The sequence below is a fragment of the Vombatus ursinus genome, unplaced genomic scaffold, assembly GCF_900497805.2.
Source record: "Vombatus ursinus unplaced genomic scaffold, bare-nosed wombat genome assembly UNPS02014812.1, whole genome shotgun sequence".
NCBI lineage: Eukaryota > Metazoa > Chordata > Mammalia > Diprotodontia > Vombatidae > Vombatus > Vombatus ursinus.
Genome location: NW_020954590.1, coordinates 16078632 through 16106115, shown reverse-complemented (window position 1 = coordinate 16106115; position 27484 = coordinate 16078632). Strand labels below are relative to the sequence as shown.

The 27484-nt window shown below is 37.1% G+C and overlaps 1 protein-coding gene across 2 annotated transcripts in view; it reads left to right on the top strand.

Moving 5' to 3' along the window:
• LOC114053871 (solute carrier organic anion transporter family member 5A1-like) overlaps positions 1–27484 on the top strand; it is a 190847-nt gene that overhangs the window by 59191 nt on the left and 104172 nt on the right. For both annotated transcript variants that reach the window (XM_027876976.1, XM_027876975.1), the window contains exons 2-3: positions 855–987; positions 18962–19173. In XM_027876976.1, the coding sequence (XP_027732777.1) occupies positions 855–987; positions 18962–19173 (345 nt within the window). The remainder of the gene's footprint in view (positions 1–854; positions 988–18961; positions 19174–27484) is intronic.

Genomic DNA, 27484 nt, shown 5'->3' with positions numbered 1-27484 from the left:
AAGTGGAGAGAGATTTTAGGCTCTGTGTCTGACATGCTCTTCCCAATTGTCTCAACATTTGTACGGGAGGCTGTGATCACAATATATCATTTCTTTGTGACTTATTTTTCCTCTTTTTTTGTCTCTGAATGTTTCTCTTTCTCTCTATCTTTTGCTCTCTGTATGTGTTCTCTTCCCCCCCCTCTCTCTCTCTCTCTCTCTCTCTCTCTCTCTCTCTCACTCACTCTCTCTCTCTTCCTTCCCTTGTCTCTGTCTCCCTTCTTCCTTACACTTTGTCTTTGTTTCCTATCTGTTGCTTTTGAATGCTTACCTTTTACCAAATAACCTTGGAGGGTTTAGGAATAAAGTCAGGCAACCAGCTTACTCTGTGTTATACCATGTAGGAATTAGCACTGGTCACATGTTCAGCATATGCTTACATAGGTTTCACATTAAGATCTGACTAATGCCCATGAGTAAATTGTATTTATGTTGGGACTTGGGTCCTTAGCTATATACTATACTTTTCAAAATGATACTTTTTGGGTTTGGCTAAGTAGTCAATATGCCTTGTTGATGTCTTTTTTTTTTTTTTTTTGACTAATTGCTATCCCCGTCCCCACCCCATCCCCTTGATATCCTAAGGATTTCCAAGAGAACAACAGCCATTAGTTAAATAAATGGATAAGGCTTAGAATAGAAGTATTAACACCTGTCAAAGTCTTCCAGACTGCCAGTCATTGAAGGACCTTTGCTGGCTCACGGACTCTGATGGTGACATATGTCTGCTATAATTTTGGCTGACTTAGAGAAGTAGCAAAACTTTCACAAAATAAATCGCTGTAGTTCATGATTTTCCCCTTCTATTTTCTCAGCCATCATGTATGTCATGGGAGCACTTGGTCCTGCAGCAGGATATTTATTAGGTGGAGTTCTTATTGGTTTTTATGTTGATCCCAGAATGCCCGTTCATCTTGACCAGAATGACCCTCGTTTCATTGGAAACTGGTAAGAAATAATTTTTTTCCCCCCAATTCACTGTTATGCTGATAGGAGGGATTGCATGTGCTCTTGCAGCACTGCACAGGAAAACTCTCCAAATGGACAGATTGGTGATATCACTCATGGTGTGATATCTCACAAGTGATCTGTAGCATTGGGGGCTTGTCCTTAAACAGCAGAGTGGTGTGGGATCACTTGGCAGCATTTGCACCTGCATGGCTCTCTCCCACCATCTTCCTGTTGTGTCTCTTTATACTCTCTCCCACCTCCCTTAAATATCTTCTGTTCCTCTTTTATTGTTTCCCCTCTGTTACTCTCTACCAAACCTTCCCATTACCTACTTCCTTGTGACTGCTTTTCCCCAGTAACCTTTTATTCCTTCCTCCATGCTAGAGGTTGGCAGCCTACAACTGGGGAGTAGCCATTAGGACCATCACTTTGCCCAAGCCTTGTGGGACCTAAGCAAGTCTAACATTTAACACTTGACAAGTGTCCTGTGGAGGTGGTAGCTTTGCAAGGTCCTTCGAGGTTTTATAGAAAGCCTGGAGGTGAGACACAATGGTGGGTTTCACTGTTGCTTGTAACAAGTAGCATCAGAGTTTATAGCTTTATAAACTCACTTCATAGAAGCCTCTTAGATTTGGACCAGAGCTCTAATCCTGCCTTTCACACTCATTAAGTGTATAATCACAGGCAGGTCACTTAACCTCTATGAGGCTCAGTTTCCTCATCTGTAAAATGGGGGCAATAATATCTGTAGTACTAATAGGATTGTTGGGTGACTCAAGTGAGATAGTGTAAAGGACTTTGTAAATGTTAAAGCTGATGTGTCTATTATTAGTCACAAAACAGGCATTCGTCAGTTAAAAGTCATTTCATATGAAAAGTAAGAACAAAATAGAAAAATCTGTGATAAACACTATGTTAGAAACTGTGTAAAGGACAAATGCTTATTTTGTGTGGAATAATAACCTGAATGTTAACCTGACACTTGTGAAGTTATTAGAATGGTAACATTTAACACTTTCTATCTTCAAAGTACTTTACAAGTATTAATTAATTAATCTGCACAACACTTCTTATTTTCACTCTTTTTATAAGCCATGCACTTTGAAGATGAAAGAGCCTGGTAACAAAAAGCCATGCTCATTATTAAAGTCCAAGAAACATTATCTCAGTGTTTACATATGGGGAAACTCTTAGAAGTTTTGCTGGTGACTTAGCTTAAACAGGAAGTTAGAGTTAGTTCAGAGGTTAAGGCAGGAAGATGGTTTATCTTTTAAACTCACAGTAAAGCTTTTGGTTTCAGTCTTGGTCTCCCATTGCCTTTTAACTACCCAATTAGATTATTGTGAGAATTACATTGGTAAAGAATTAATCAATGAATAGGCATTTATGAAACACCTCCTATGTGCCAGTACTGTGCCATTGGGACCCAAGGGACACAAATGTAATAAATTAAAATAATCCCTGGTCTCAAGGAGTTTAGACTTTTAAGGGATATTATGTTGGGGAGGAGGGAAGTTAGGACTTCCCCTGCAGCTAAGATTTGGAGGGGAAGGGAATGGAGTTTCTTTAGGACAGGGTAAGATGTAGAAAAAAGGCTGAAGTTGGAAGGGTTGTGAGAAGGGAAGGCATTACCTTCCCCAAACCCTCCAATAGCAGGATTTAAGAATGGGGTTTGTGAAGGCTGTGTGCGAATTTCTAAGCAGACTCATCAGGCTGGTGAGTCATTTGGGGGAGAGACTCCAGAGAAGGAAGCCCAGGTCTAAGCAGAGCCAACCTGTGTCAGGCAGGATGATGGATCCTGAGGCTATGATTTGGCATGTGGGTTGGATTTAGTGATAGAAAAGTGTTCTTCACATCATAACTTTAGAAGTAATAATAATGTTGGGGCAGGAGAAGGAGGAACCTGGCCCTGTGCTAGGCATGGCCCAAAGCATAATATTGATCTGTAGCATCATTGGAGTTTTCTTGGGCTGTGTGGAACCACATCTAAACACATCTGCTGCTGCCCCAACCATCATCAGGTCATTGATTTCCTTTTTTTTTTTTAAAGATATGTATTGAAAAATGTGTCACTTGCATTGCAAACAAAGTCATACATACATAAGTGACATGATGTCTAGGTAAACCTATCAGTATCTCTCTGTATCTGTCATGTGGTTTCTGGTCTTTGTGCCACATTTATTGAATTCTATCTCTTTTTGTTGGGTTCTTCTTTAGATTTTGGATTCTGAAGTTTGTTTTAGTAGTTTTGTGTGGGATAATGTCAATTATAGTGATCTCATACCTGAGTGATGTTTGACAGATAGCAGTGCTGAGCTGGATGAGATATTGATGGATCTGACAGTTTTCTCATAGTAGAATTTTTTCGAAAGGAAGTTTAAGATTTTCTTTTGTTTTCTTTTTTTTTTTTAAGAAAAAGAGGAAAACAAAGTGGGGCAGTTGCTAGAGTGTTATATTGTCCTATTTATTTTAATGACATCTTTTTTTTTCCAGTCCTTACTTTTTAATGTCTGAGGGTTTTGGGAGACACTTGACTTATTGCTTCAAGTTCCATTAGTTTTTTATCCTATCTCTTTAGAGATTTGCTTTTGTGGGTATATTTCAGCTTAGTTTCAGAAATCTTGTAGCTTTCCTGTAAAACTCCATTTTTTTCTTCACCATCCACTAAGAGGTCATATTCCTTCCAAAATGCAAGCAAGTATTTGTTCGAGTGTGCCAAGTTCTTTTTAGTACTTGATTTAGGTGTACCAAATTTTCATTAAAGTACAATGAGTTATTATTGTCAATTAAACAAATTACTTAAATAAAACAGCAACATTTTGTTTGATTCTGTGTGTACATTAACAACTAGGGAACTGATAGGTGAATGAGGGAAGAACTATTGTCGTATTAATGAAATAATATTCTAATATGAAGGATGAAAAATATATTGATTTCAAGTGACAATGCAAAAATATTGACTGAACTTTTGTCCCGGAAATGAAATGCAAAATGGTAAAATTCAACATACTTTTGGAAATCCAATCATATTATTGTTCACTGAAGGCGGTTATGCTTCTAACAAAGTCAGAAAACTTTACCTCAAATAACCAAAAGGTTGGAGTTTGCAATGAAGCCATAATTCAATATATTAAAAAAAACTTCTGGATTTCATCAGGTAACAGTATTACATGTACTGATGTAGACAGCAGTCCCTTTATGCCACACTAGAGTGTTTTCATTAACTATTATGGCTAAAAATAATTCATCAGGTGATGGTCAGCCTTCTGGTGATGAGGTTCCTCGGGTGGCAGACACACATTCTATAACTGGGCTGCAGTCACAGTGTTGCTGGCTTGTTAGGATCTGTTAGAGTTTGCATCACATTGCCATAACCTTAGAGAACTCAAAGTCATCTTGACTGCACAATGGGGCATGAGAGATGGCTTTTAGTGAAGGAACTGGTAGCCTAATAAATTAATTTGCTAATTGGCTAGCACCACTGGTAGTCTTCAATCTTTTTTTCTTTTTTTAATTTAGGACATATTCAGAAAAAGCATTATTTACCCAGTATTACCAGGGAATGAATTTTCCAGATGGTTGACACTACTCTCTCTTGGTTTGACTTCTTTCTACTATCTGATCCTTCCTCAGTCTCCATTACACTTTCTAACTATGGATGTTCCCCAAGATTCTGTCCTCTTCTCCCTTTGCATTCTTTCTCTTGGTAACCTCATCAACTCTCATGGGTCTAATTATCATTTCTATGGAGATGACTCACAGATATTATAGACACATGTACATGCACCTGTACACGTACACGCACATGCACATAGCCCCAGTCTTTCCCTTGAGCTTTAGTCCCTGACATTACCTATTTCCTATTGAATATCTTAAACTAGATGTAGTCATATACATATGTGAGTAAATTTTGCATGAGTAAAGAGTTTATTTATTCTTTAAAATTCTATGTACAATATAGTTACTTGTAAGGTGGCTGCCTTGGAAGGAGAATGGACTAGGAGTCATAAGGTCTGGGTTATATTTCTGACTACCATTTGCTGTGTCTTGGGTCAAGTTACTTATCTTTCCTGAGTCTCAGTTTCCTCATATGTAAAATAGGAAGAACCATTCCTGCTTTGCTTACTTCATAGGGTTGTTATGAGGATCAAATGAGTTAAATGAAAAAATACTTAAAAATATAGAGAGCTATAAAATGTAAAATTTTAAATCATCATTATCATCATCATCATCATTTAGTGGAAATTTAGTGCAAACCTTTGGATAGAGGGGAAGACTAGGCATTTATCATCTTGAAGCTTCAAGGGCAGAGGATAGAATTTAACATGGTACCCAAGAGCCTGGAGGTGTAGAATGAAGAGGTATAAGAGCTTATTATAAGATGTAACTTTAGTTTGGAAAGAGATTGTGTTAAAAAAATAAAAAAAGTATTAGTCACAGAATCATAGCATAAAAATGGACCTCAGCAATTTAGTCCTACCTCTTCCTGACCAGTAATATACAAGGAGAATTATGCAGTTTGACAGTTTACTCTTCTACATACATCCTAAATCTTAGGCTTCCTTCAAGGTTCACATCAAGACTAGTTCAAAGGTCAGATCCCAAAAGAGAAAATCAAAAAAAAATTTTTGGAGTAGTAGTTATATCATTGGAATAAGTGTATTCTTCTAAAGTCACTACTTTGAAGATTACAATACTCTTGTGGATGTGTATAAATTCTTTTATTTTAAAGTTAGTTCCTTTACTGTACATAATGTAAACCTTATACAATGTAGATCACACCATTACACTATTTCTTATACTATACTGTTTGTTCCAAAAGTCTTAGTGCAATTTTAAGCTACTACAGCTTAAAATTAGATAACCTCTGTATTGCTCTAGAGTTGTTTTCTAGCAGTTTCATGTATTTATTCATTCTTTTTCCAGCTTGAAAAATTTACTTTCTTTGTGTTCTTCCTAACATCTAGCAAAGGGATATAGACATAGGAGGTATTGTTCAGTCATTTCACTTGTGTCTGACTCTTTATGACCCCATTTGGGGTTTTCTTGGCAAAGATACTGGAATGGTCTACTGTTTCCTTTTCCAGCTCATTTTACAGATGAGGAAACTGAGGCAAACAGGATTAAGTGACTTGCCTAGGGTTTTGCAGCCACTATGTGTCTGGCGCCAGATTTGAACTCATGAAGATGATGAGTCTTCCTGATTCCAAGCTCAGTGCTCTATCCACTTTACCACCTAGCTGCTCCATAGACATAGTTAGTGCTTACTTAATAAAATGTTTTTTTTTTTTTTTGGTGAGGCAATCGGGGTTAAGTGACTTGTGCAGGGTAACACAGCTAGTAAGTTTCAAGTATCTGAGGCTGGATTTGACCTCAGGTTCTCCTGACTCCAAGACCAGAGCTCTATCTACTCTGCCACCTAGCTGCCCCAATAAAATGTTCTTGAATGAGTGACTCAATGTATATATTTTTCAAATGGATAAAATTAAAAATTTTTTTTTGCAGAAAATGTAAAAAAAGAACAGTGATGATAAAATTGAGGATGAGAGAGTAGACTAAGTATATTTGGGAGTGGTTCTGGAATTTTCTGAATAATTTGAAGTAGATTAGCCTTTTGTTTCTAGAATTTTAGGTCAGTTTGGTACTGTGTACATCTCAGTACACTTTATTGAGAATCAGAAACTTATGTACTAGGATTTGATCATAATCAATAACATTGTTGTGCCCATCTTCACAAGGGCTATTATGGGCATTTTTCAAAGAATTTAAGGGAAGATTACATCCCCATGCAATGCTAATCTAAAATGGATAACACTGACCAGTCACCAGTGAACAAAGGATATGAAGTATTTGGCAGGAACTAGATAGTGACATATTGGATTTTCAAAATAGAAAGTTAAATATTTTTGTTATTTAAGTGTCTCATTGGCATGCAGTATGAGCCTGTGTTTGGAGGTGGGTGGGATGGATGTCCTCACATCAATTTAAGTGAGGCCCGGAAGAGGAATAAAGCTTTTGAGGTGTAGGAGGTATCATTGAATGAATCTTTCTGAGGGAAAAACAAACAAATCAATGGCACCTATTTTTGCAAGTTATTTGAAGTAAATCTGTAGTAGAAAAGGGGGAAGGAAATACATACTTACCTTCTGACTTGGTTTTTGAAAAGCTGAAACCAGATTTGGAATTCTAGCAAATCCTCCTTTTTGGGGATGGGAGTGGGGAAAAATGAAAGAAGAAAAAAATTCATTAAAATTCTAAAGAAAATCTACCCATTTAAAAATAGTAACCTTATCTCTGTCTTTTTTTTTTCCTACCACCCCACTCCAAACTGAGAGGCAGCATGGTACAGTGGGAGGAACACCAGCTTTGTTCTTAGAGGCCCTGGTTTTAAATCCATCCTTCCATTCGCTATCTTTGTGACCTCAAGCAAATCACTTAACCACTCTAGGCTATGGTTTCCTTAACAATAAAATCACGGGATTGGAATAGATAACCTGCAAGGTCCCTTCCGCCCCTAAATCTATATGATTCTAGCTCCTGGATGCCATAGTTCCTTTTCTTCTCCCCTCACCTTCTGATGCCTCAGTTGTTCCATGTAGAATCCAGGACCAAGTAAACCAGTTGAAAGAAGATTCAACAGGCTTATTGGACTAGAGATGCTCCATTGATGGCACACTTTGCTTTATGGCTAAGACGGTGCTCTTGTTACTATATAGGTCAAGTGATTTCAGTTCTAGACTTCCTTCACCAATCATTTATTATTTGACTAGTCTGTGCAAAGCACTGTTTTGCATCTGGGGAGATGGAAATACAGTGAATACATGATTCTTGTCCTTGTGGAATTGTGTATGGGACAGAGAACTATGCAATGACTATAGAATATACATGCAATTACTATAACACAATGCTTACTATACAATTTATAAGTTCACTAGAAAGGTACAAAACACTATGCAACATCTAAGGGAAAAAAGGCTATTTATGAGCATGAGGAGAATTGAGAAGGCTTCATGGAAGTTAGAGATTTGAGCTGGCCCTTGAAGAATGGTGTATATTTCAACAGATTAGGGGATAGACTATCCATGTATAGGGGACAGTATAAGCAAAGGTTTAAAGAAGGAAAATGTTGAACATATATGAGGGAGGGGGTGATTTGGCTGGAGAATTGAAAGGATGACTATCAGGTGATGCAATAAAGTAGGAAGGTACTAGTTGGTGGAGAACTCAGAAAGAGAGAGTAGTATGATTGAGGAGTGTTGTAGGTTCATGGGGCTAATTCCAAGGATTGGGGGTGGGGAATGAGCAAGTCCTCCTCTCCATTTCCTGACATTTAATAGCTACTTGTTTTTAAGTGAATAGTTAATCAATAAGAATATTTAAGCATGGAATAATAGAAGCTAAGATTTATAGAGCATTTTGAGGTATACAAAATACTTTATATTATATTATCTGAGTTATGTGGTAAATCTTACTTTGTGTCACTAAAAGGTGAAGGCAAAATTCAACACAAAATTCACATATATTCCACTGAAATTTATTGAAGAATATGATTTGTGATAGAGCTGAATTATAGTTGGCTTGGGTCTTAGATGCATAGCTAGTGTTAGGGGATATGAAGGCTATTCATAACCTCTCTGGTACTTCCAGGTGAAGGGCATACTTCTCTGGGTGTGTAGAGTTTCTTTTTGTCCTACACCAGCTTTTTCAGTGCCGAAACAAGTACTAATATCCATGTGAGGGTCACATGGCAGAATGTGATTTGAAGCCAGATTATTTCTGCTCCTATTGCAAAAAAGTTCTGATTCTGAAATACCTCATTATTGATAAGGTTGCTACTCTTCAAATGTTCCTGAAGATTTAAGAACACTAATTGGTTTGGTGACATATGCCTGAGCTTATGGATAGTCTTCTAGGTATCCAGGGTACATGAACCTAGCTCGTGGTACATGGTATCATGAGCCTACCTTTTCCACACTCATGATTAGCCTTTGGCCTTGGCATATATTCCAAATTCTTAGCAGCCATAGACATAGGCACTTGTTATCCGAGGGGAAACTGATGGGTTAGTTCATATATTTCATTGGATCACAGATTAAGAGTTGGAAAGGAAGTTATTTAATCTAATCCTCTCATTTTACAGATTGAGGAAAACCGAGACTCAGAGACATTAAGTGATATATCCAAGATCACACAAGTAGTAAGTGGTTGAGCTGGGATTTGAACCCAAGTCCTCTGGTTTCAAATTGAGTGCTATTTCTACTATTCCATGCTTCCTTCTTCTTTGGTTAACCTAAAAATGTTGTGTAGTCATTGACTTTGGGAAGTAGTGGTTATCTCAACATGGTCCATTTGTTCAGCTTAGATGCTAAGAAATATCCTGAGTATGACCTTGACTGAAACTTCTGTTATCTTAGAGTAAGAAAGCAAGACCAATGACAGAAATTAGAAGAAAAAAAAACCAGTTGCATTTCTGGGAAGTAGATTCATAAGGCTATAAGCAACTATGCATCAAAGGGAACTCAACTCTATTAACATGCCAATTACAATAAAATTCTTCTTCTTCCTCATCCTCCTCCTCCTTTTTCTTCACATAATTTTTAATAGAAAAGTTTCTTTTGCGTAAAAGTCTCTCAATATGGGAGACACATTTGCAGTCTCAGCATATATTAAGTAATAATAATATAATAGTAATACAGGCTTGTTCCATCTACTACTTAGCCTCATCTCTACTATCAGTCAAGCCTATCAAGGCTTTTATTAAATGCCTACTATGTGTCAGATGCTATTATAGGCACAGGGGATACAAATCCAAAGGATTAAACAATCTTTATTTTAAAAGAGCTTATAGTCTAATGGTAGACAAAAAGTATATATATTTATGTATATATACACACTTACATGCACATACACATATATTTGTGCATATATGTATGTGTGTATATATGTGTATATATATATGGTTATATATGTATGTATTGTTCAGCTTTTAATACCTATATGTTTAGCTTCTGGAACATCACTTCGCTGGTACTCCTTTGATTAGACCATTCCTTCTCTTTCATTTAGTCCTGGGTGATCTTTTTTTCAACAACCAATGATTTGCTTTGACTACCATTGACCTCACAGGTTCAAATGCTACTGATATATGAATTTTAAAAAATAGATTCTATTGATATCTTTTGTTTTTATATCATCCAGATTCCCATCCCCTTTCTAGAAAGCCATGACAAAGATTTTTCCAAAAAAAAAGAAAAGAAAAAGAGGAATAAAAGAAAAAATACATATAAAAATTAGCATTATAGTCAATGTTCCCCACCTGTGGACCCTGCCACCCCTGTAAAAGAGTAGGGGGAGATGCTTTCTCCTAGGTCTTCTTTGGAGTGATATAAGTATATATGTATATATAGAATAAATACAAAGAGTTAAATACAAGATAGTTTGGGAAAGGAAGCACTAGCAGTTGGGGAAGGGGGGTAGGAAAAGCTTACTTGAGAAGGTAAGATAGTTTTAGAGGTAAGCATGGTGGTGCATGCCTGTAATCCCTTGCTACTAGGGGAGGTTGAGGCTGATGAAGTACTTGAGTTTGAGAGTTCTTAAAATAAGAGAATGATTCTATGAGGTAGAGGTGAGGAGGGAGTGCATTTGAGGAATTTGTTGTTCAGTCATGTTCAATTCTTTGTGATCCCATTTGGGGTCTTCTTGGCAAAGATACTGGAGTAGTTTGCCATTTCCTTCTCCATCTCATTTTACAGATGAGGAAACTGAGGCAAACAGGGTTGAATGACCTGCCCCGCTTACACAGCTACTAAATGTCTGAGGCTGGATTTGCACTCAGGTCTTCCTGACCCCAGGTCCAGCACTCCATCCATTATTGCTACCAACCTACCCGTTTGCATTTGAGGTATGGGGAATAGCTATTGTCAAGGCACAGAGAAAGGGGATAGAATGTGATGTAAGTAATGGGAAGGCAGTTTGACTCTATCATAGAGTGCTGGAGGGGTAGTAATTTAAAATGAAATGGCAATTAGGTAGTGAAGGGTTTTGAGAGCAAAATAAATCACATTTTATCCTAGAGGCAATAAGAAGCCGCTGAAGTTGACTGAGTAGGGGTGTAACATGGTGAGATAAACACTGAAGGAAAATTACTTCGGCAATTGTGCAAAGGATGGACTGGAGTGAGAAGAGACATGAGGCAGGGAGATTGGAAGGGTGGTGGTGACTTCAGCAGAACGAGGAAAGTTTAGAATAGGGGAGGATTTTTGTGGGGAGGAAGATAATGAGAGCTCTTTGGAGAAGTGGGAGTATTTTGAATTTGAGATGTCTCCAGGACATTCCATTTGAGATGTTCAACGGCACATAAACTGGGGATACCAGGCAATGAAATTCAGAAAGGAGTCTGGGGCTGGATATATAGATCTGTGAGTCATCTGCATAGAGATGATAATTAAGCCCACGGTTGTGGATGAGGTCACCAAGTGAGAAAATTGAGACAGAAGGCACAGGCGGAGCCTTGGGGATCCCACAGTTAAAGATCATGATTCTTATTGAACCAGCAAAGGAAAGTAAGAAATGATTGGAAAAATAGAAGAAGGGTGGGCAACAGTGTCAAATGTAGGAGAGAAAGATCAGGACTGAGAAAAGATCACCAACTTTGGCAGTTCAGTGATCATTAGTAACTTTGAAGACAACAGTTTCAGATGAATGGTGAAGTCAAAAGCCAAATTGCCAAGTGTTGAGGAGTGGGAGGACAGAAAGTGGAGGCAATCAATGTAGACAGCTTTTTTTCTGGAAGGTTGGTTGAGAGGGAGGAGAGCTTTAGGAGATAACTTAATGATGTAGTGAAGTTTCTTTAAGGAGGGGAGAGACTTGGGCGTGTTTGAAGACAGTTGGGAAGGAACCACTAGTGAGAAAAAGAAGTTGAAGGTTCAAGAGAAGAGAGGACAATTGAGGTTGCCTTTATTGAGGTTGGAGTTGGCCTTGGCAAGGAGAAGGAATGACTTATTTTCAGAGACTGAAGGAAAGGAGAAGAGAGAGTGTGTGGGGGGATAATGTCAAGAAGTTTTGAGATGAAGAGAATGATAGATTAGGGAGCTTATGTAGAATGTCCTCAATTTCCTGAGTAATGTAAGAAGACTAGTTATAAGTAATTTCTATTGGTAAAAATTAATACATCACTCCAAAGAAAATATATGTGAAGATGTCCATCTCTATAACTTTGCTGAGGTGACAGGGTCTATAGGTAGGGAACATTGCATAGAAGGCTAGATTCTTTTTTTTTGGATGTATTTTTTTCTCTTATTCCATTTTTCTTTTCTTGAAAAATCTTTGTTTTGGATCTTTAGGAAGAGGGAGGGGAGATTAGAGGAAATCTAGGTGATATAAAAACAAATGGCAATAAAATCTGTTAAAAATAAATTCATATATCCATAATACCTGGACCTGTGAGGTCAATCACAGTCAAAATAAATCACTACTTAGTGAAAATGGAACACCTGGGACAAGTTAAAGAAAAAAGGAAAGCTCAGGTATATAGGAGGACCAGGAAAGTAGTGTTACAGAAGCCAAACATAAGGGAATTAGTGAAGACTATGCTTAATCCTTGAAGAATCTGGGGAAAGAGGAGGTTGGGGTGGACAAATATAGTTCTTTGCTAGCTTTTGATGATGGAAGGAGTGAAATATGAGAGAGAAGGCCAGGCATAGGTTACATGAGAGAACTGGAGGGAGGAAAATTCCCAAGGGAGCAGCAGAGGTAAATGTTTTTTGCTTTTACTACTGCTATCATTGTTAGTACTGGACTTGATTGTAATGAGTACAAATGAATGGGATAAATTGCTCAGCAAATGTAGGTAGGGGACTGACTGATCCTTGCTATGACTGCTCCTTAATATATTGGGCTGGGAGGAAGTTGATTTGGCTCATCGTTATTTTGTTACTTTTTATCAAAATATTAGGTGATGAATCATAACGCAGATGAACACAGTGAGCTTCCCAAGTGGGAAGCTGAGGATATTACTGTTAAAATTGAATAAGTTCCTTTATTTGGTTTAGAAATTAGAATTCCCATTTGGAATCTCTATTTTCTTTTTTGTATACTATGATTACACATATGCACACACACATTCCTGCTCCAGTGTTATAGATGTTTAACAGATGTCACGTTTGAATCTTACTTCCTTTTTTCCCCTGGTTTCTAGAAAGTGAATACTGCTATATTTCTACTTAGAATTTTCTGGTCTTCATAATAGATCATTTTAAGCCTTTCAAAGGCTTCTTTCTAATACAAATCTCTGATATTATTTTATCAGCTGAAATGAGAGAAGGGAAAATTTTCTCCATTGTAAAATATTAAAAAAATTTTGTGTTTTTATCTTAATTTGATTACATGAAATAAAAACACCTTCAATTCATTTTTTTTTGGCCAAAAATTATATTTCCATAATGAGCCTTCTTTGGATTATGTGAGAATCATTTCATGAACACATAGTATGTTTTTTATGTTAAAATTAGCCACATGTGCCTGCGTCTTATGAGTGTGTAACTGTTTCCTGTATTCTTTTTTTGGGGTCATATGATTAGCTTATATAACTTAGAGGGGAAAGAAAGAAGATATAGTGAAGCCTCCTCATACCAAAGCAAAACAGGACACTTTTCCCCTCCCACTCTTTAAAGTGTTTGTGTCTCTTGGCTCATTTTAGCCTTGTTAAATCTATGACTATAGAGCCCGATCACAACATGAAAAATGTCAGCAATTTAACTTAACTATCAACAGTGTTGTTTTAATGACATAGTTTTGGAGCTGGGCATGGTGGTGCATGCCTGTAATCTCTGCTTCTAGGGGAGGTTAAGGTTGTTGGATTGCTTGAGTTTGAGAGTTTTGAGCTACAATAGGTCTGGAGCTGACTATTGGAGATCCATAGTATGTCACGGTTACGATGATCCTCCAGGAAGGGGTAACCAGGCTGCATAAGGGGCAAACCAGCTCAGGGCAGAAATGGAGCAGGTCAAAGTTCCTATGTTGACATCAGCGATGTTGGGCCCATGAATGGTTTTGATTCCCAGTTGTCCAAGAAGTTCTAGTAGTCTTAGACTTAATTTTAAACCTCCAGTCAATTAACAAGCATTTATTAGGTGCCTACTATGTGCCAGACACTGTATTAAGCACTGAGAATACGAAGACAAAAACAAATTAGTCCCTGCCTTCAAGGAGCTCACTTCTATGGTGGAAATAACACATTCACATATAAAGCAATGCAAAATATATACAAGTATCAACTTTGAAAGAGTGTGACATTTTGAAAATACAATCTCATAATTCAGCTATGAAACTTCAAATATCAGCAACTTTTCTAGGAATAGTTTTTTACAATTACATATTTTTTTCGAGACGCCTTATTATGTTGTACAAGGAACGCTAGGTTCTTGAAGATTTTATGAAGGGACCATAGGCTCTAGGATGTTCTACCTTGTTGGAAAGACTTGAAGTATTGTCCTGGTGACTGATTAAAACAACTGAGAACTAGTCTAGCTAAATAATGAGAGTCTCATTACTAGTTTGCCACTAGGCGATGGATTCTTTGACATGATAACCCATAAAGCAAAGAAAAATTTAAAAATATTCTTCCTTCTCTGTGACCTCTTTCTACTTCCAGTCACAGTGGTACCAGGAGGAGCGTTGAAAGGAAGCAAAGAGTACTAAGAATCACAGTTTTTAGACCTTTCGAAAGGTTAGATGGCTCTTTCTATGGAGGATCTTGGGAGAGATGAATGAGAATCATACAGACAAGGAGATGTGGGTGGGTTGTGAATTTCATCAGTGGAGGAAGTGCCCATAATAGATGAGACCAGAGACTTACTGAAGCATTTTTGAAGTAGCTGGTAGAATCCTAGAACTGAGAGTGACTGACAGAGAAGGAGTTTATGATAGAGATAAGGTGAGAGGTGATTAGGTTTCTAAATTTGCCTAAGTGTTTCTTCTAGCTAATCCACACTCATGATTAGAATGTATCTTCAGATACATTAAAGCAAATTAAAGATAAAATGACTGCTCATAGTGTCTGGGACTGATCTAAGACTAGTATTTTTTTTTCTTTTCTTTTGAGAGCAAGTGTGGCATCATTAATAGAATGTGAAAGGCTTGGGTTTGAATTTTACAGACACTGACTGTGTACTAATGGCTAAAACATCTTTTCTGTTCTTCAGATTCCTCATTAATATAGGGGACAGGGAGTAGACTTGGACCTGGGATTTCACTGGTATAGGGATCCTCCTGGATGATAAAAATCTCTCTACCAATTCAGGTTGGCACCTTCTATGGAATTTAAATTCTTAAGAAAGTTACCAGGAGGGGCAGCTAGGTGGCACGGTGGATAGAGCACCGGCCCTGAAGTCAGGAGCACCTGAGTTCAAATCCAGCCTCAGACCAAACACTTGGCACTTACTAGATGTGTGACCCTGGGCAAGTCACTTAATCGCAATTGCCTAAAAACAAAACAAAACAAAACAAAAACCAAGAAAGTGCCTGGAGCATGAGGGGTTAAGTGACTTACCCAGAGTCACATAGCTAGTATGTGTCAGAGTCAGGACTTGAACCCAGATCTTTCTGACTTCAAGGCTGGTCTCTATCCACTGTGCCATGCTAATAGTATACTCCTTATTTCATAGGGTTGTTGATAGTAAAGCACTTTTGCAAACTTTAAAGCAGTATATAAATGTGAATTATTGTTATGTGAAATAGGGAGATAATGAGATATCAGTTAATGAACAAGTATTTCGCAAATGCCTACTATATGCCAGGCACCATGCTAGAAGTTGGAGCTACAGAAAGAAATGAAAGAGTCTCTCTTTCAAAGATTTTACATTCTATCAGGGGAGAAAATAGGTACACATATAAATATTTGCAAAATAAGTATATATGAAAACAAGTTGTTTTTTGTTTGTTTTTTCAGTGTGTGGGAGGAAGTTATTAGCAACTGGGGGAGAGATAAACACAGAAACCTGGAATTTTCTCTTTCCTTTATAGTAAGAGACAGAGTTATGAGTTTGGTTTTGAAGTTAGGACAAGCACTTTCAAATCCAGGCTCTGACACTTTGCTTAGTAACCATGACCAGGATTACCTCTCTAAGCCTCAGTTTTCTCATATTTTAAATGTCTAAGAATGTTTGTATTCCTTATCCCCAGGGCTGTGATGAGGATTAAAAGAGACAATAACCGTAACGTGCCTTGCAAACCTTAAATTTAATCCTATGTAACTGTGAGTTGTTGTGAGAGCATCTGTGTTCATCTTTGTCTTCCCTATACAGAGTCTACTGAAGGGAAGAAAGGGGGTTAGGAGATGGCACTTTGGATGGCATTTTCCTTATTGAAGGAGTATGATCCAGGGATAACAGCCCTATTAACAATTTATATATATGAATAATAATTAATAGACAAAGAGTCTGAGAATGACTGGCTCTTGGGGGACATGAATGAGGAGTTCATGAAGGAGCTGAGATCAGACCTTATGTATTTGCACTCCATTGAATACCTGAGATAACTTTTATTATGAAAGCTTTATGACCTTTTATAGCTATGTAACTTCCTCATGTTTGTTATTTTTATCTCCCAAGTTTCTCTGTAGTTACTTAAAGCAAAATCCCTTAGGAAATCTCAGAAGGGCTGCAGGGCTTTCACAGGAGCAAGAAAATAGGAGAGAAGTTGGGGATCATATTTCACTTCTGCACAAGTGGGCCAGGGAGGAGTAAAGCTTTAGTCAGAGGGAAGAGATGTAATGATAATCAGAAGAGAGCAGACAGGCCAGTTCTTAAGACCTGGCAGAGAGAAGAAGGCGGGGGTGGGAGTGGTGATGGTGGTGAAAGAAATCTTGGCCCAGAGACAAGAGGCTGCAGGAGCAAATGGAAGGCGAATGAGTTTCACTGGTAGGAACCCCATTCCCATATATGATTATGGCATTATGTTTGATTTTTAGGGTCCTGTGACCATACTTATGATATCAGTAGAATATAAACTTATTGAGGGCAAAGACTATCGCACTTTTATATTTGTATACTTAGCACAGTGCCTGGCACATAGTAGGTGATGGATTGAAAGAGGAACTTATGGGCAGCTAGGTGGTGCAATGGATAGAGTACTGGCTCTGGAGTCAGGAGGACTTGAGTTCAAATCTAGCCTCAGACACTTGACACTTAACTAGCTGTGTGACCCTGGGCAAGTCACTTAACCCCATTGCCCCTCCAAACCCTCCCCCCCCCCAAAAAGAAATAGGAACTTACTAGGGGGATTTTGAGTATTAAAAAAAAACCAACTGCTTCTCAATGAATATAAGAATTAGTGGCTGTTGCATGGTGATATTCAGTTTATACATAGACAGAATCTAAATCCTAGCCAGTCTTTGAGGCCACTAGGCCTCAACTCCTTTGCCATGAAACTTTTCATTATACTGCAGTTTGCGCTAATTCCTCCTTTGCTGAGGTCCATAAGCATTTATAACACCAGGTGGCAGAGTGGATAGAAGATTGGACTTGGGGTCAGGAAGACCTGAGTTTAAATTCTGCCCCAGATTCTTGTTAGCTAGGTGACCCTGGGAAAACTTATTTATTTTCTCTTAAGCCTCTTTTTCCTCAACTGTAAAATGGAAATGACAACAGTGCTGTTGTAAGGATCAGATAAGATATCATTATATAAGATTATTTTTGGAAACCTTAAAGCATTATAGAAATACTAGTCGTGATTATTGTTTTTTCTCCCACATTCTAACACTTCACTTCATCATAGTCTATACTCTTCTCACTGTTTTACGTGAATTGCTTTTTTTTTTTTTAACTGTATGTTAAATTCCTTTGAGGGAAAGGCCCATACCCCACCTTTTTTTTTGTATTCTCCAAAGTACAGGCTACATAGGAGGTGCATAACAGATTCTTCTTAATCAAAATTAAAAAAAAAAACTTAAACATCAGCAGGCAGGTTAAAAAGTGCCTTTTGTTAATATCTGAAATGGTTTTATTCCCCCCATTTGATGAAAGACTCATGTTTGCAGTAGCCCATATGTTGGGAGATGAGATTTTTAAAAATTTTCTTTAGTAGTTTCCCCACTATCTCCTAGTTCTTAAAAAGAGACCAGCAAGGGCAGCTAGGTGGCTCAGTGGATAGAGCTTCAGCCTTGGAGTCAGGAGGACCTGAGTTCAAATGTGACTTCAGACACTTGATACTTACTAGCTGTGTGACCCTGGGCAAGTCACTTAACCCTGATTGCCTCACCAATAAAATTAAAAAAAAAGAGAGACCAACAATTGCATTGGTGAAAACATGCCTGCTGATGCAGCTTGCAACATTGCCGTGCCTTCACAGGCATGAGAATCTGAGGACCTTCAGGGGAAAAGATCTGAGCTAAATTCTGATATTCCCAGGAGAAACTCTAGATACTGATGTTCCTAAGGGAGACATTGGCAGTGGGGAAAAGGAGTCAAGGGGGTTTTAGAAAAACAAAACCAAACCTCCCGAGAGCTATGGGTATGGGCCCCTATACTATGTTGTTTTCACTCTGCTGTCATAGCTTTGAGAACCCAGAGTCACCTCCACGTCTTGTTGTAGAGCTGAAATAGGATTGGAGTGGAAGATTACTTTTGTTTGAGGATGTACCATTGAACTTTCATTAAGGAGATGACAGCACAGTGAAAAACACATTAATTAGGTTTTTTAGAAATATTATTGAATAGAATAAAATTTCAATAGGACTACTAGAGTGTTTAACTGTTGACGTTATGGGTAGGCTTGCCATTTATGGTGCTGCAGAACAAGAGAAGCCTTTTTAGTTATTTAGCTTAGCTGTTTTTTTCCTCTTAGCTATTGATCTGTGAAGATAAATTGTTTCTTATCTCTTTAAAGTTTTATCACTTCTGCTCTGTCTTCTTATTTGGTTCACCCTTCATGCCACCTAAGGCATAAATGGCTCTTCATGTTTCTTGATTTTTAGGTGGAGTGGATTCCTCCTTTGTGCCATTGCAATGCTTCTCGTGATATTCCCAATGTTTACTTTCCCAAAGAAGCTTCCACCTCGACGTAAGAAAAAGAAAAAGTCCTCTGATGATGCTTCCAATGAGGAAGATGAGATTATGAAGGAGAAATCAAACAGCAGAGAGCAAGAAGGAGTTGGCTCTTCTATGGCATTTGGAAAGAATGTAAAAGGTAAAGTCTTCTTTTTAGAGAAACAGAGGCTTAGCAATTGAAAGTATTTGCATTGGAGACCTCTGATTGTTTATTTTGACTATATCATACCTAACTTCAGAGAAATATTAAAAATACACATTTGTCAGTTGTGACTTTTTGTCTATTCGAATGTAAAATTGGTTAAAAATTATATCTCCCAGTAATTACTATTAAAATCCTATAGTCCTGCTTTAACATACAGAAATAGCTAATGTATTTAGTCTTCAAACATGAATATTTTTGAATATGAGTTGAGATTATTTCAGAGATCTTAAATAACTTATTTGTTATAATCTAGTTCTTTTATATTTTTTAAAGATATAGACTAAATAGAAGAAAATATGAAGGCTCAGAAATTTTAAAAATTTAATATGTCAGAATTCTGCTCTTAGTATCCAGCAGTTTGAGGTTAATAAAATATCTGTTAATCCAAGTGACTTGTAAATTAATTATTTGCTACCCCTTCATGAGCCTTTGTCCTACTCCATAATTAATTTTGTTTTAAGAGAATCAAGCAACATTTGATTGATAGCTAATACATCAAATATTTATATGATATAGGAATATTAATTGTGGTTGACTCAGCGATGACATTTAAAAACATTTAAATGACAAAATTTGTATCAAAGAACTAGAATTTAAAAAGTCATGGCAGTTAAAATGAATAAAACAGATTTGTTAGTCATTATGGTTTTGATGTTTTTAATTCCCACATCCACTCTTTCCCCTATTAGTCTGGAACAAAAGCTTTTTGGATTTCCCTTTTCTGGTTTCTAATGAAGGGAACAGTGCTGTCCGCCTCACAGTGGCATAAGAGAGGTGGACATCAGAATATTTTACTTAATATTTTTCATGTTTGTATCCCCAGGCTTTAGCACAGTACCATGTACGTTTTAAGTTCAATTATTCTATGACAGCCATGGATGTGGATTATCAGTGATGTGGGTATTAAGTTCCTGGTACAGATTACAATTTATCCACGGCTTCTCATCATATGCCATTCTTTTTTTTTTTAAGTGAGGCAATTGGGGTTAAGTGACTTGCCCAGAGTCACACAGGTAGGAAGTATTATATGTCTGAGGCTGGATTTGAACTCAGGTCCTCCTGACTTCAGGGCCGGTGCTCTAACCACTGTGCCACCTAGCTGCCCCCATCATTTGCCATTCTTGTGCGTGTTCTTTCTTACACATGACATGGAATCTCCCCAACAGGTCCTTTTACATTTTGGATACTACTTGAGCTGTACATTTGTTATTATTCATTCTAAATACTTAACTAGCCCATCTCTTTTTCCACTCATACATTTCTCGGATATTCTTAATATACCAGTTATATTCAAGTAATCATTGTTAATATTGTAATAAAATTGTTTATACCTACAATGAGTCTCTTTTTAAAAAAAATTTATCTTTAGCATTTAAAAAACTTGAGTTCTAAATTCTTTTCCTCTCTCCAGCCCCTTTCCCACCCATCAAGAAGGCAAGCAATATGATATCAATTATATATGTGAAATAATGTAAAACATATTTCCATATTAACCATGTCACAAAAAAGCAAGAAAAATCAAGAATGTAAAAAACAAACAAACTTCAATTTGCACTTAGAGTTCATCAGTTCTCTCTCTGGAGGTGGAGAGCATTTTTTCATCATGAGTCCTTTGGAATTGTCTTGGATCGTTGTATTGATCTGAGTAACCAAGTCTTTCACAATTGATAATTTTAACAGCATTGCTGTTACTGTTTACAATGATCTCCTGGTTCTACTCACTTCACTCTGCAGTAATTCATATAAGTCATACGAGTTTTTTTTTTTCTGAAACCATTCTGTTCATCATTTTTTATAGCACAATAGTGTTCTATCATAATCATCTACCACAACTTGTTTAGCCATTCTCCAATTGATAGGTATCCCCTGATTTCCAATTCTTTGCCACCACAGAAAGAGCAGCTATAAATATTTTTGTACATGTGGGTCCTTTTCCTTTGATATTTTTGGGATAGAGACCTAGTAGTGGTATTTCTGGGGCAAAGGGTATGCACAGTTTGATAGCCTTTTGGGCATAGTTCCAAATTGTTCTCCAAAATGACTGGATCAGTTTACAGTGCCACCAACAGTGCATTCATGTCCCTATTTTTCTACATCCCCCCCAACATTTGTTGTTTTTCTTTTCCGTCATGTTAGTCAATGTGATAGGTGTGAGGTGGTATCTCAAGCTTGTTTTAATTTGCATTTCTTTAATCAATAATGACCTAAAACATGTTAAAATATAATTGTAGATAGGTTTGATTTCTTCTGAAAACTGCCTGTTCATATCCTTTGACCATTTATTAATTAGAGAATGATTCTTATTTTTACAAATTTGACTCAGTTCCCTATATATTTTGAGGAATGAGGCTTTTATCAGAGATACTTACTGTAAAAATTTTTGATGTTGCTTCATTTTCTTTTGTACCTTTTAGCAAAATCTAGTTTCCTTGATTATCTCTTAATTAGGGCTGTTTTTGCTTTTGCTGTATCTGAGATCATGATTGCTATACCTGACTTTTTTTTAAACCTCATCCAAAACATAATAGAGTCTTCTCCAAGCCCTTATTTTAACTCTGTGTGTTTTTCTTTCTGTTTCAAGTGGGTTTCTTTCAAACAATATATTGTTGGATTCTAGTTTCTAATCCATTCTGCCATCTGCTTCCATTTTATGGGTGATTTCATCCCATTTACATTCTGTTCATCAGAATTATGATTACTAATTGTGTATTTCCCTCCATCCTATTTTCTTCTGTTTTTCCTCCTCTGTCTCTCTTTTTACTCTATCCTGCTGCCTTCTTTAATCCATTCTACCTTTTATCACATTTACTCTTTATCTTATCCTTTTCCCCTCCTCCTTCCATGTTGGGTAAGATAGATTCTATACCCAACTGAGCATGTATACATATATTACCCTTTTTGAACCAATTCCAATGAGAGTGAGGTTAAAGAATTTCCTGTCACTCCCTCATTTTCCCCTCCACTTAACAACTCTTCCTTATGTACCTTTTTAATGTGAGATAGTTTCCCCCATTCTTCTTCTCCCTTCCCTCTTCTCCCAGTGCATCCCTCTTTATCACCCCTTCTTTTTTTTGAGATTATCCCAACATAATCAACTCATACCCATGCTCACTGCATGTTCTCTATCTATGCAAACTGCCCTAATAATGAAAAAGTTCTTAAGAGTTACATGTATCATTTTCCCATATAAGAATGTAAACAGTTTAACCTTATTAGGTCCCTTATGATTTCTCTTTCTTGTTTACCTTTTTATGCTTTTCTTGAGTCTTGTGGTTGAATGTCAGATTTTTTTAATTCAACTGTGGTCTTTTCATCAGTGATGCTTGAACATCCTTTACTTCATTGAATATCCATTTTCCCCCTGAAGCATTGTGCTTGGTTTTGCTGGGTAGACTGTTCTTGGTTGTAATCCTAGCTCCTTTGCCTTCCAGTATCATATTCCAAGTTTTCTGTTTCTTTAATACAGAAGCTGCTAAATCTTGTGTGATCCTGATTGTGGTTCCATGATATTTGAATAATTTTTTCTGGCTGTTTGCAATATTTTCTTCTTGACTTGGGAGCTCTGGAACTTGGCTAAAATATTCCTAGACATTTTCATTTGGGGATCTCTTTTAAGAGGTGATTGATGGATTCTTTCAATTTCTATTTTACTCCTTGGATCTAAGACATCAAGGCAGTTTTCCTTGATAATGTCTTGAAATATGATGTCTTGGCTCTTTTCTTTTTGATCATGATTTTCAGGTAGTCCAAGAATTCTTAAATTATCTTTCCTCAAATTATTTTCTAGGTCAGTTGTTTTTCTGAGGAGATATTTCACATTTTCTTCTATTTTTTTAGGCCATTGATTTTGTTTTATTGTTTCTTGATGTCTTATGGAGTCATTAGTGTTTCCTTGCCCAATTCTAATTTTTTAAATTAATTTATTTTGATTTATCAACAATCACTTCCATAAGCTTTTGAGTTTTAAATTTTTCTCTCCCTCTCTCTCCACCTCCCTCCCCAAGATGGTGTGCAATCTGATATAGGCTATACATATACATTCCTATTAAACATATTTTCACATTAGTGAAGTTGTAAGTAAGAATTAGAACCAATAGGAAGAACCACCAGAAAGAGAAAACAAAACATAGCAGAAGAAAAAAAAAAAGCAAATAATATGCTTCTATCTGCATTCATACTCCATAGTTATTTTTTTGTATATAGATAGCATTTTCCATCATGAGGCCTTTGGAGATGTCTTAGATCCTTGTATTGCTGAAAAGGGTAAGGCTATCAATATTAGTCACTGCACAACGTGGCTGTTACTGTGTACAACGTTCTCTTGGTTCTGCTCCCTTCACTCAGCATCAGACCATACAAGTCTTTCCAGGTTTTTCTGAAGTCTGCCTGTTCATCATTTTTTATAGCACAATAGTATTCCATTACATTCATATACCACAGCTTGTTTAGCCATTCCCCAATTGATGGGTATCCTCTCAATTTCCAATTCTTTGCTGCCACAAGAAGAGCTGCTGTAAATATTTTTGTACATGTGGGTCCTTTTCCCATTTGTATGATCTCTTTGGGATATAGCCCTAGAAGTGCTATTGCTGGGTGAAAGGGTACGCACATTTTTATAGCCCTTCAGGCATAGTTCCAAATTGCTCTCCAAAATGGTTGGATCATATTACAACTCCACTAACAATGCAGCCTAGAGCTGCACATGGGTAATTGAGTTGCCAAATAGCAACTGGTTCTGTGCCTAGTGTCAGCTCAGGGTCCACTGTAATCTTTTTCTGACTGTAGTATTGTCCAATACTCTTACTGCCTCTGGCCTAAGAGCTCCCATGACTGCTGCTGCTGCCACAACACAGCCCATTACTGTTGTTATTGCATCATGTGCTTTTGTGGGCTGGGGGCCAGTCTAGTGTCATAGACCTCTCATGCTGACTTCCTACATTGTCTTGGGCTGGAAAAATGCCTCATCCTGACCTTTTGTTGGTTGTGCTTCTCCAGAATTTAATTGAACACATTATTTTAAAGTTGTTTAGAGGATAATTTTAAGAGAGTTTGGCTGGGTTGCTGCCTGTATTCTGCTATCTTGGCTCTGCCCTCCACTGTGAGGTTCTTCATTGCTCTTTTTATCACCCACACTTTTGTTTTTTTTTTGGAGAATGTGGTGTCCTGTGATTGATGTTATAAAAGGTTTTTTCGCCCAGGGGCAGATTGGGATTGTTGTACAGTGCCCCAGATGTAATCTAACTTGTTTTTTTTCCTTTTGTTCAATTTTGAATCTGTATTATGTCCAAGATATGTACTAATGGACTAACCCAATGGGATGTCCATCCAACTGAATGTCATAGTCTGGGCAAAGACATCTTTCATCTATTTAGTTTTTTTCATTGTGAATTGTTAGACTGAACCTTTTTTGAAGTGGTATTAATGGTTATGAATCTCATTGAGGAACCCCTGTAGTATTTTGGCAGCTCAATGTAATCATCATAATATAATCTGCAAACACAAACTTCTGGAGAATCTCACAATCTCTTGGGAATTTTTCTTCTATTTCTACTCTAGGCAAGACATCTTTTTTGATATTGGCACACACCTTTGGTGAGTATCTATCTCCCTGTTTTATATCTCAATTGACAGTGGTAATCAAAGGATCACTGAATAGTTTTCTCTTTGGTTGCATCTATCTAGGAAGCTTGTAAGATCTTAAATCCAATTCACTTGCAAGTCAAGATATCACCTTTCTGATGTCATTCATCTTCTTTGAGAATGAAGATGAGAACAATCTGTGAGTAGTAGTAGCTGCCTCATTGGGGACCCAACTGACCAGTTCCATTTGGCAATGCTGCTGGTTCCTTCCTTCTTTCTTTCTTTCCCTCCTTCCTTTTTTCCTTCCTTCCTCTCCCTCCCTCCATCTCTCTCTCCTCTTCCTTAGTCTACATAGCGAATCATACTCTTATCTGTGGGTGCTCTGCCCAAAGGAATACAAATTTTAATTGCTGAAACGTCACAACATATCTTGAGGTTTATGGGCTAGATTTCTTTTTTATCTTTCCTACTTATTTATTCTACCATAAAAAGAAACAAACAAACAAACTGGGACAATTAACTCTTTTGCCCCATGTAGTTTCATATATGATTTCTTGAAATACAGCATTGGAAAACCAGACTTTGATAAAACTCATTGGGATTCAAATCAAGCTACTTGACCATGCCTTAAATTCAGATCACTCTGGCTCTCACTGATTGGCCAACAATAGGTCCCAGTCCAAGACTCACCTGGCTCTGAGTGAGTATATATAGCAATTGTTTGTGTTTTGGCCAGAAACTCTGAGGATCCTCCCCTCCCAAACTGATTTCTTTTTTCTGCCTAGGTAAAAGGGGCCATTTTTGCCTCATTTCTTAGCTAGCCTTAATCACTGAATGTGGGTGTTGCCTCAGACAAACTGAGATCTGGGAAAGACCTTAACTTAAAGAGGCCAAGGTCTCCCACTGTATCGGGGCCATCTCCAGTCATCTGAACTACATCTTGCCACTGGACCCAGATGACTCTGGAGGAGAGAGTGAGGTTGGTGACTTTGCACAGTCCTGCCTCACTTAAATCCAATTCACTTACAAGTCAAGACATCACCTTCTGATGTCATTGGTCCTCTTTGAGAATGAAGGACAAACAATAACAGCAGCAGCTATGATCTTAATATATTTTTGGGATACACCTTGTTATAGGAGAGTCATTAAGATTTCATTTGGTTTTACTGAATCACCTTTTTTCTTTATTCAACAGTAAACATATTGGGATGTTGTAATATCTGCAGTTTTTTTTGCATTTATTTTATGATTCATACACACACTGGGAAAGTATTGGTGTTAAAAGGATAATGTTGAAAGTACTGTGCTATTTCCCAAATTCTCAAATGCTTTTCAGTCAATTATGCAACTCTAAAGATGTAGTGTACTGTAGAAAATCATTTGCAAAAGTTTGATTCCTTCTCATATTTTAATTAAGGAAAGATATCCTAAATACACTTATATATTCTTCTCATCAAGATTTTATACAGGTGAGAAAGAAAAATGCAAGTCAGTTGCTGATTGTCTCTAAATTTCCTTTATTTTTTAAAGTGACTTTATAATTTTTTAAAGCACATAGACTCTTTCCTTGCTTTGGGATATCTTGAATTGGGCCCTTAATGCCTTCCTTTGTTCTATTTCCTCTGGCATTGGTTTCCTTAGTGCATACTTGCTTTAGTCCAGTTGCTCTTCCCAGCTTCATCTTTTTGAGTATCATTTCCATTTCCACTTATAGTCCTTGTGGTCTTGAAAGGTTAGAGCCCAAGTGTGGGGGTTCCACTGTCATCAATAATGAGAATAGACAGCCATAGAAGTACTGAGAAATTAATTTCATTTTCCATCTCTTTGTTGTCCTCCCTTTAGTTTCATCTATGAATACTCTTAGGATGACCTGCCTTAGTTGTGTTTTATATCAGACTTTCTTCACACTTGTTTCCTAGTTTTTAACTCTTTATTGTAGTGCTTTTTAAAGAAATGATGATATGACTAATGTGGAAATATGTTTAATATGGTTGTACATGTATAGCCTATTTCAGATTGCATGCCATCTTGGGGAGGAGGGAAAATTTAGAATTCAAAATCTTATAAAAGTGAATTCTGAAAATTAAAAATAAGTAAATTAATTAATAAAAAAGAACTAGAATTTAAAAAAATGATGATAATCAGGATGACTGTCTTTACTATCTTTCTTTTATTCAAAAAATTTTTTTGAATGGGTCAAGTTGGAGTTTTGGAGATGCATATTAGTTTTCATTGCTGCATTCTTGTTGGATTTAGATTTTGACCTTTGTCTGTAAAAAGGCAACCAATTCTAAAATGAACCTCCACATCAGAAATCAGTTATTTCCTGTCTATTTAGAGTCAGTTTTATTTTATTTTGTTGTTGTGTTCTTTGGGACTCACGGCATCTAGTACATTTTAACTTTCTTGTAGAATTCATTGTGTCCAAGAACAAGTCTGCTGGGTAATGTGGACCCTTTTGGCCTTTTAAATTTCTTAATCCTGGGGCATCTAGGTGGTGCAGTAGATAGAGCACCATCCCTGGATTCAGGAGGACCTGAATTCAAATCCAGCCTCAGACACTTAACGTTTACTAGCTATGTGACCCTGGGCAAGTCACTTAACCCCATTGCCTAGCCAATAAATAAATAAATAAATAAATAAATAAATAAATAAATAAATAAAT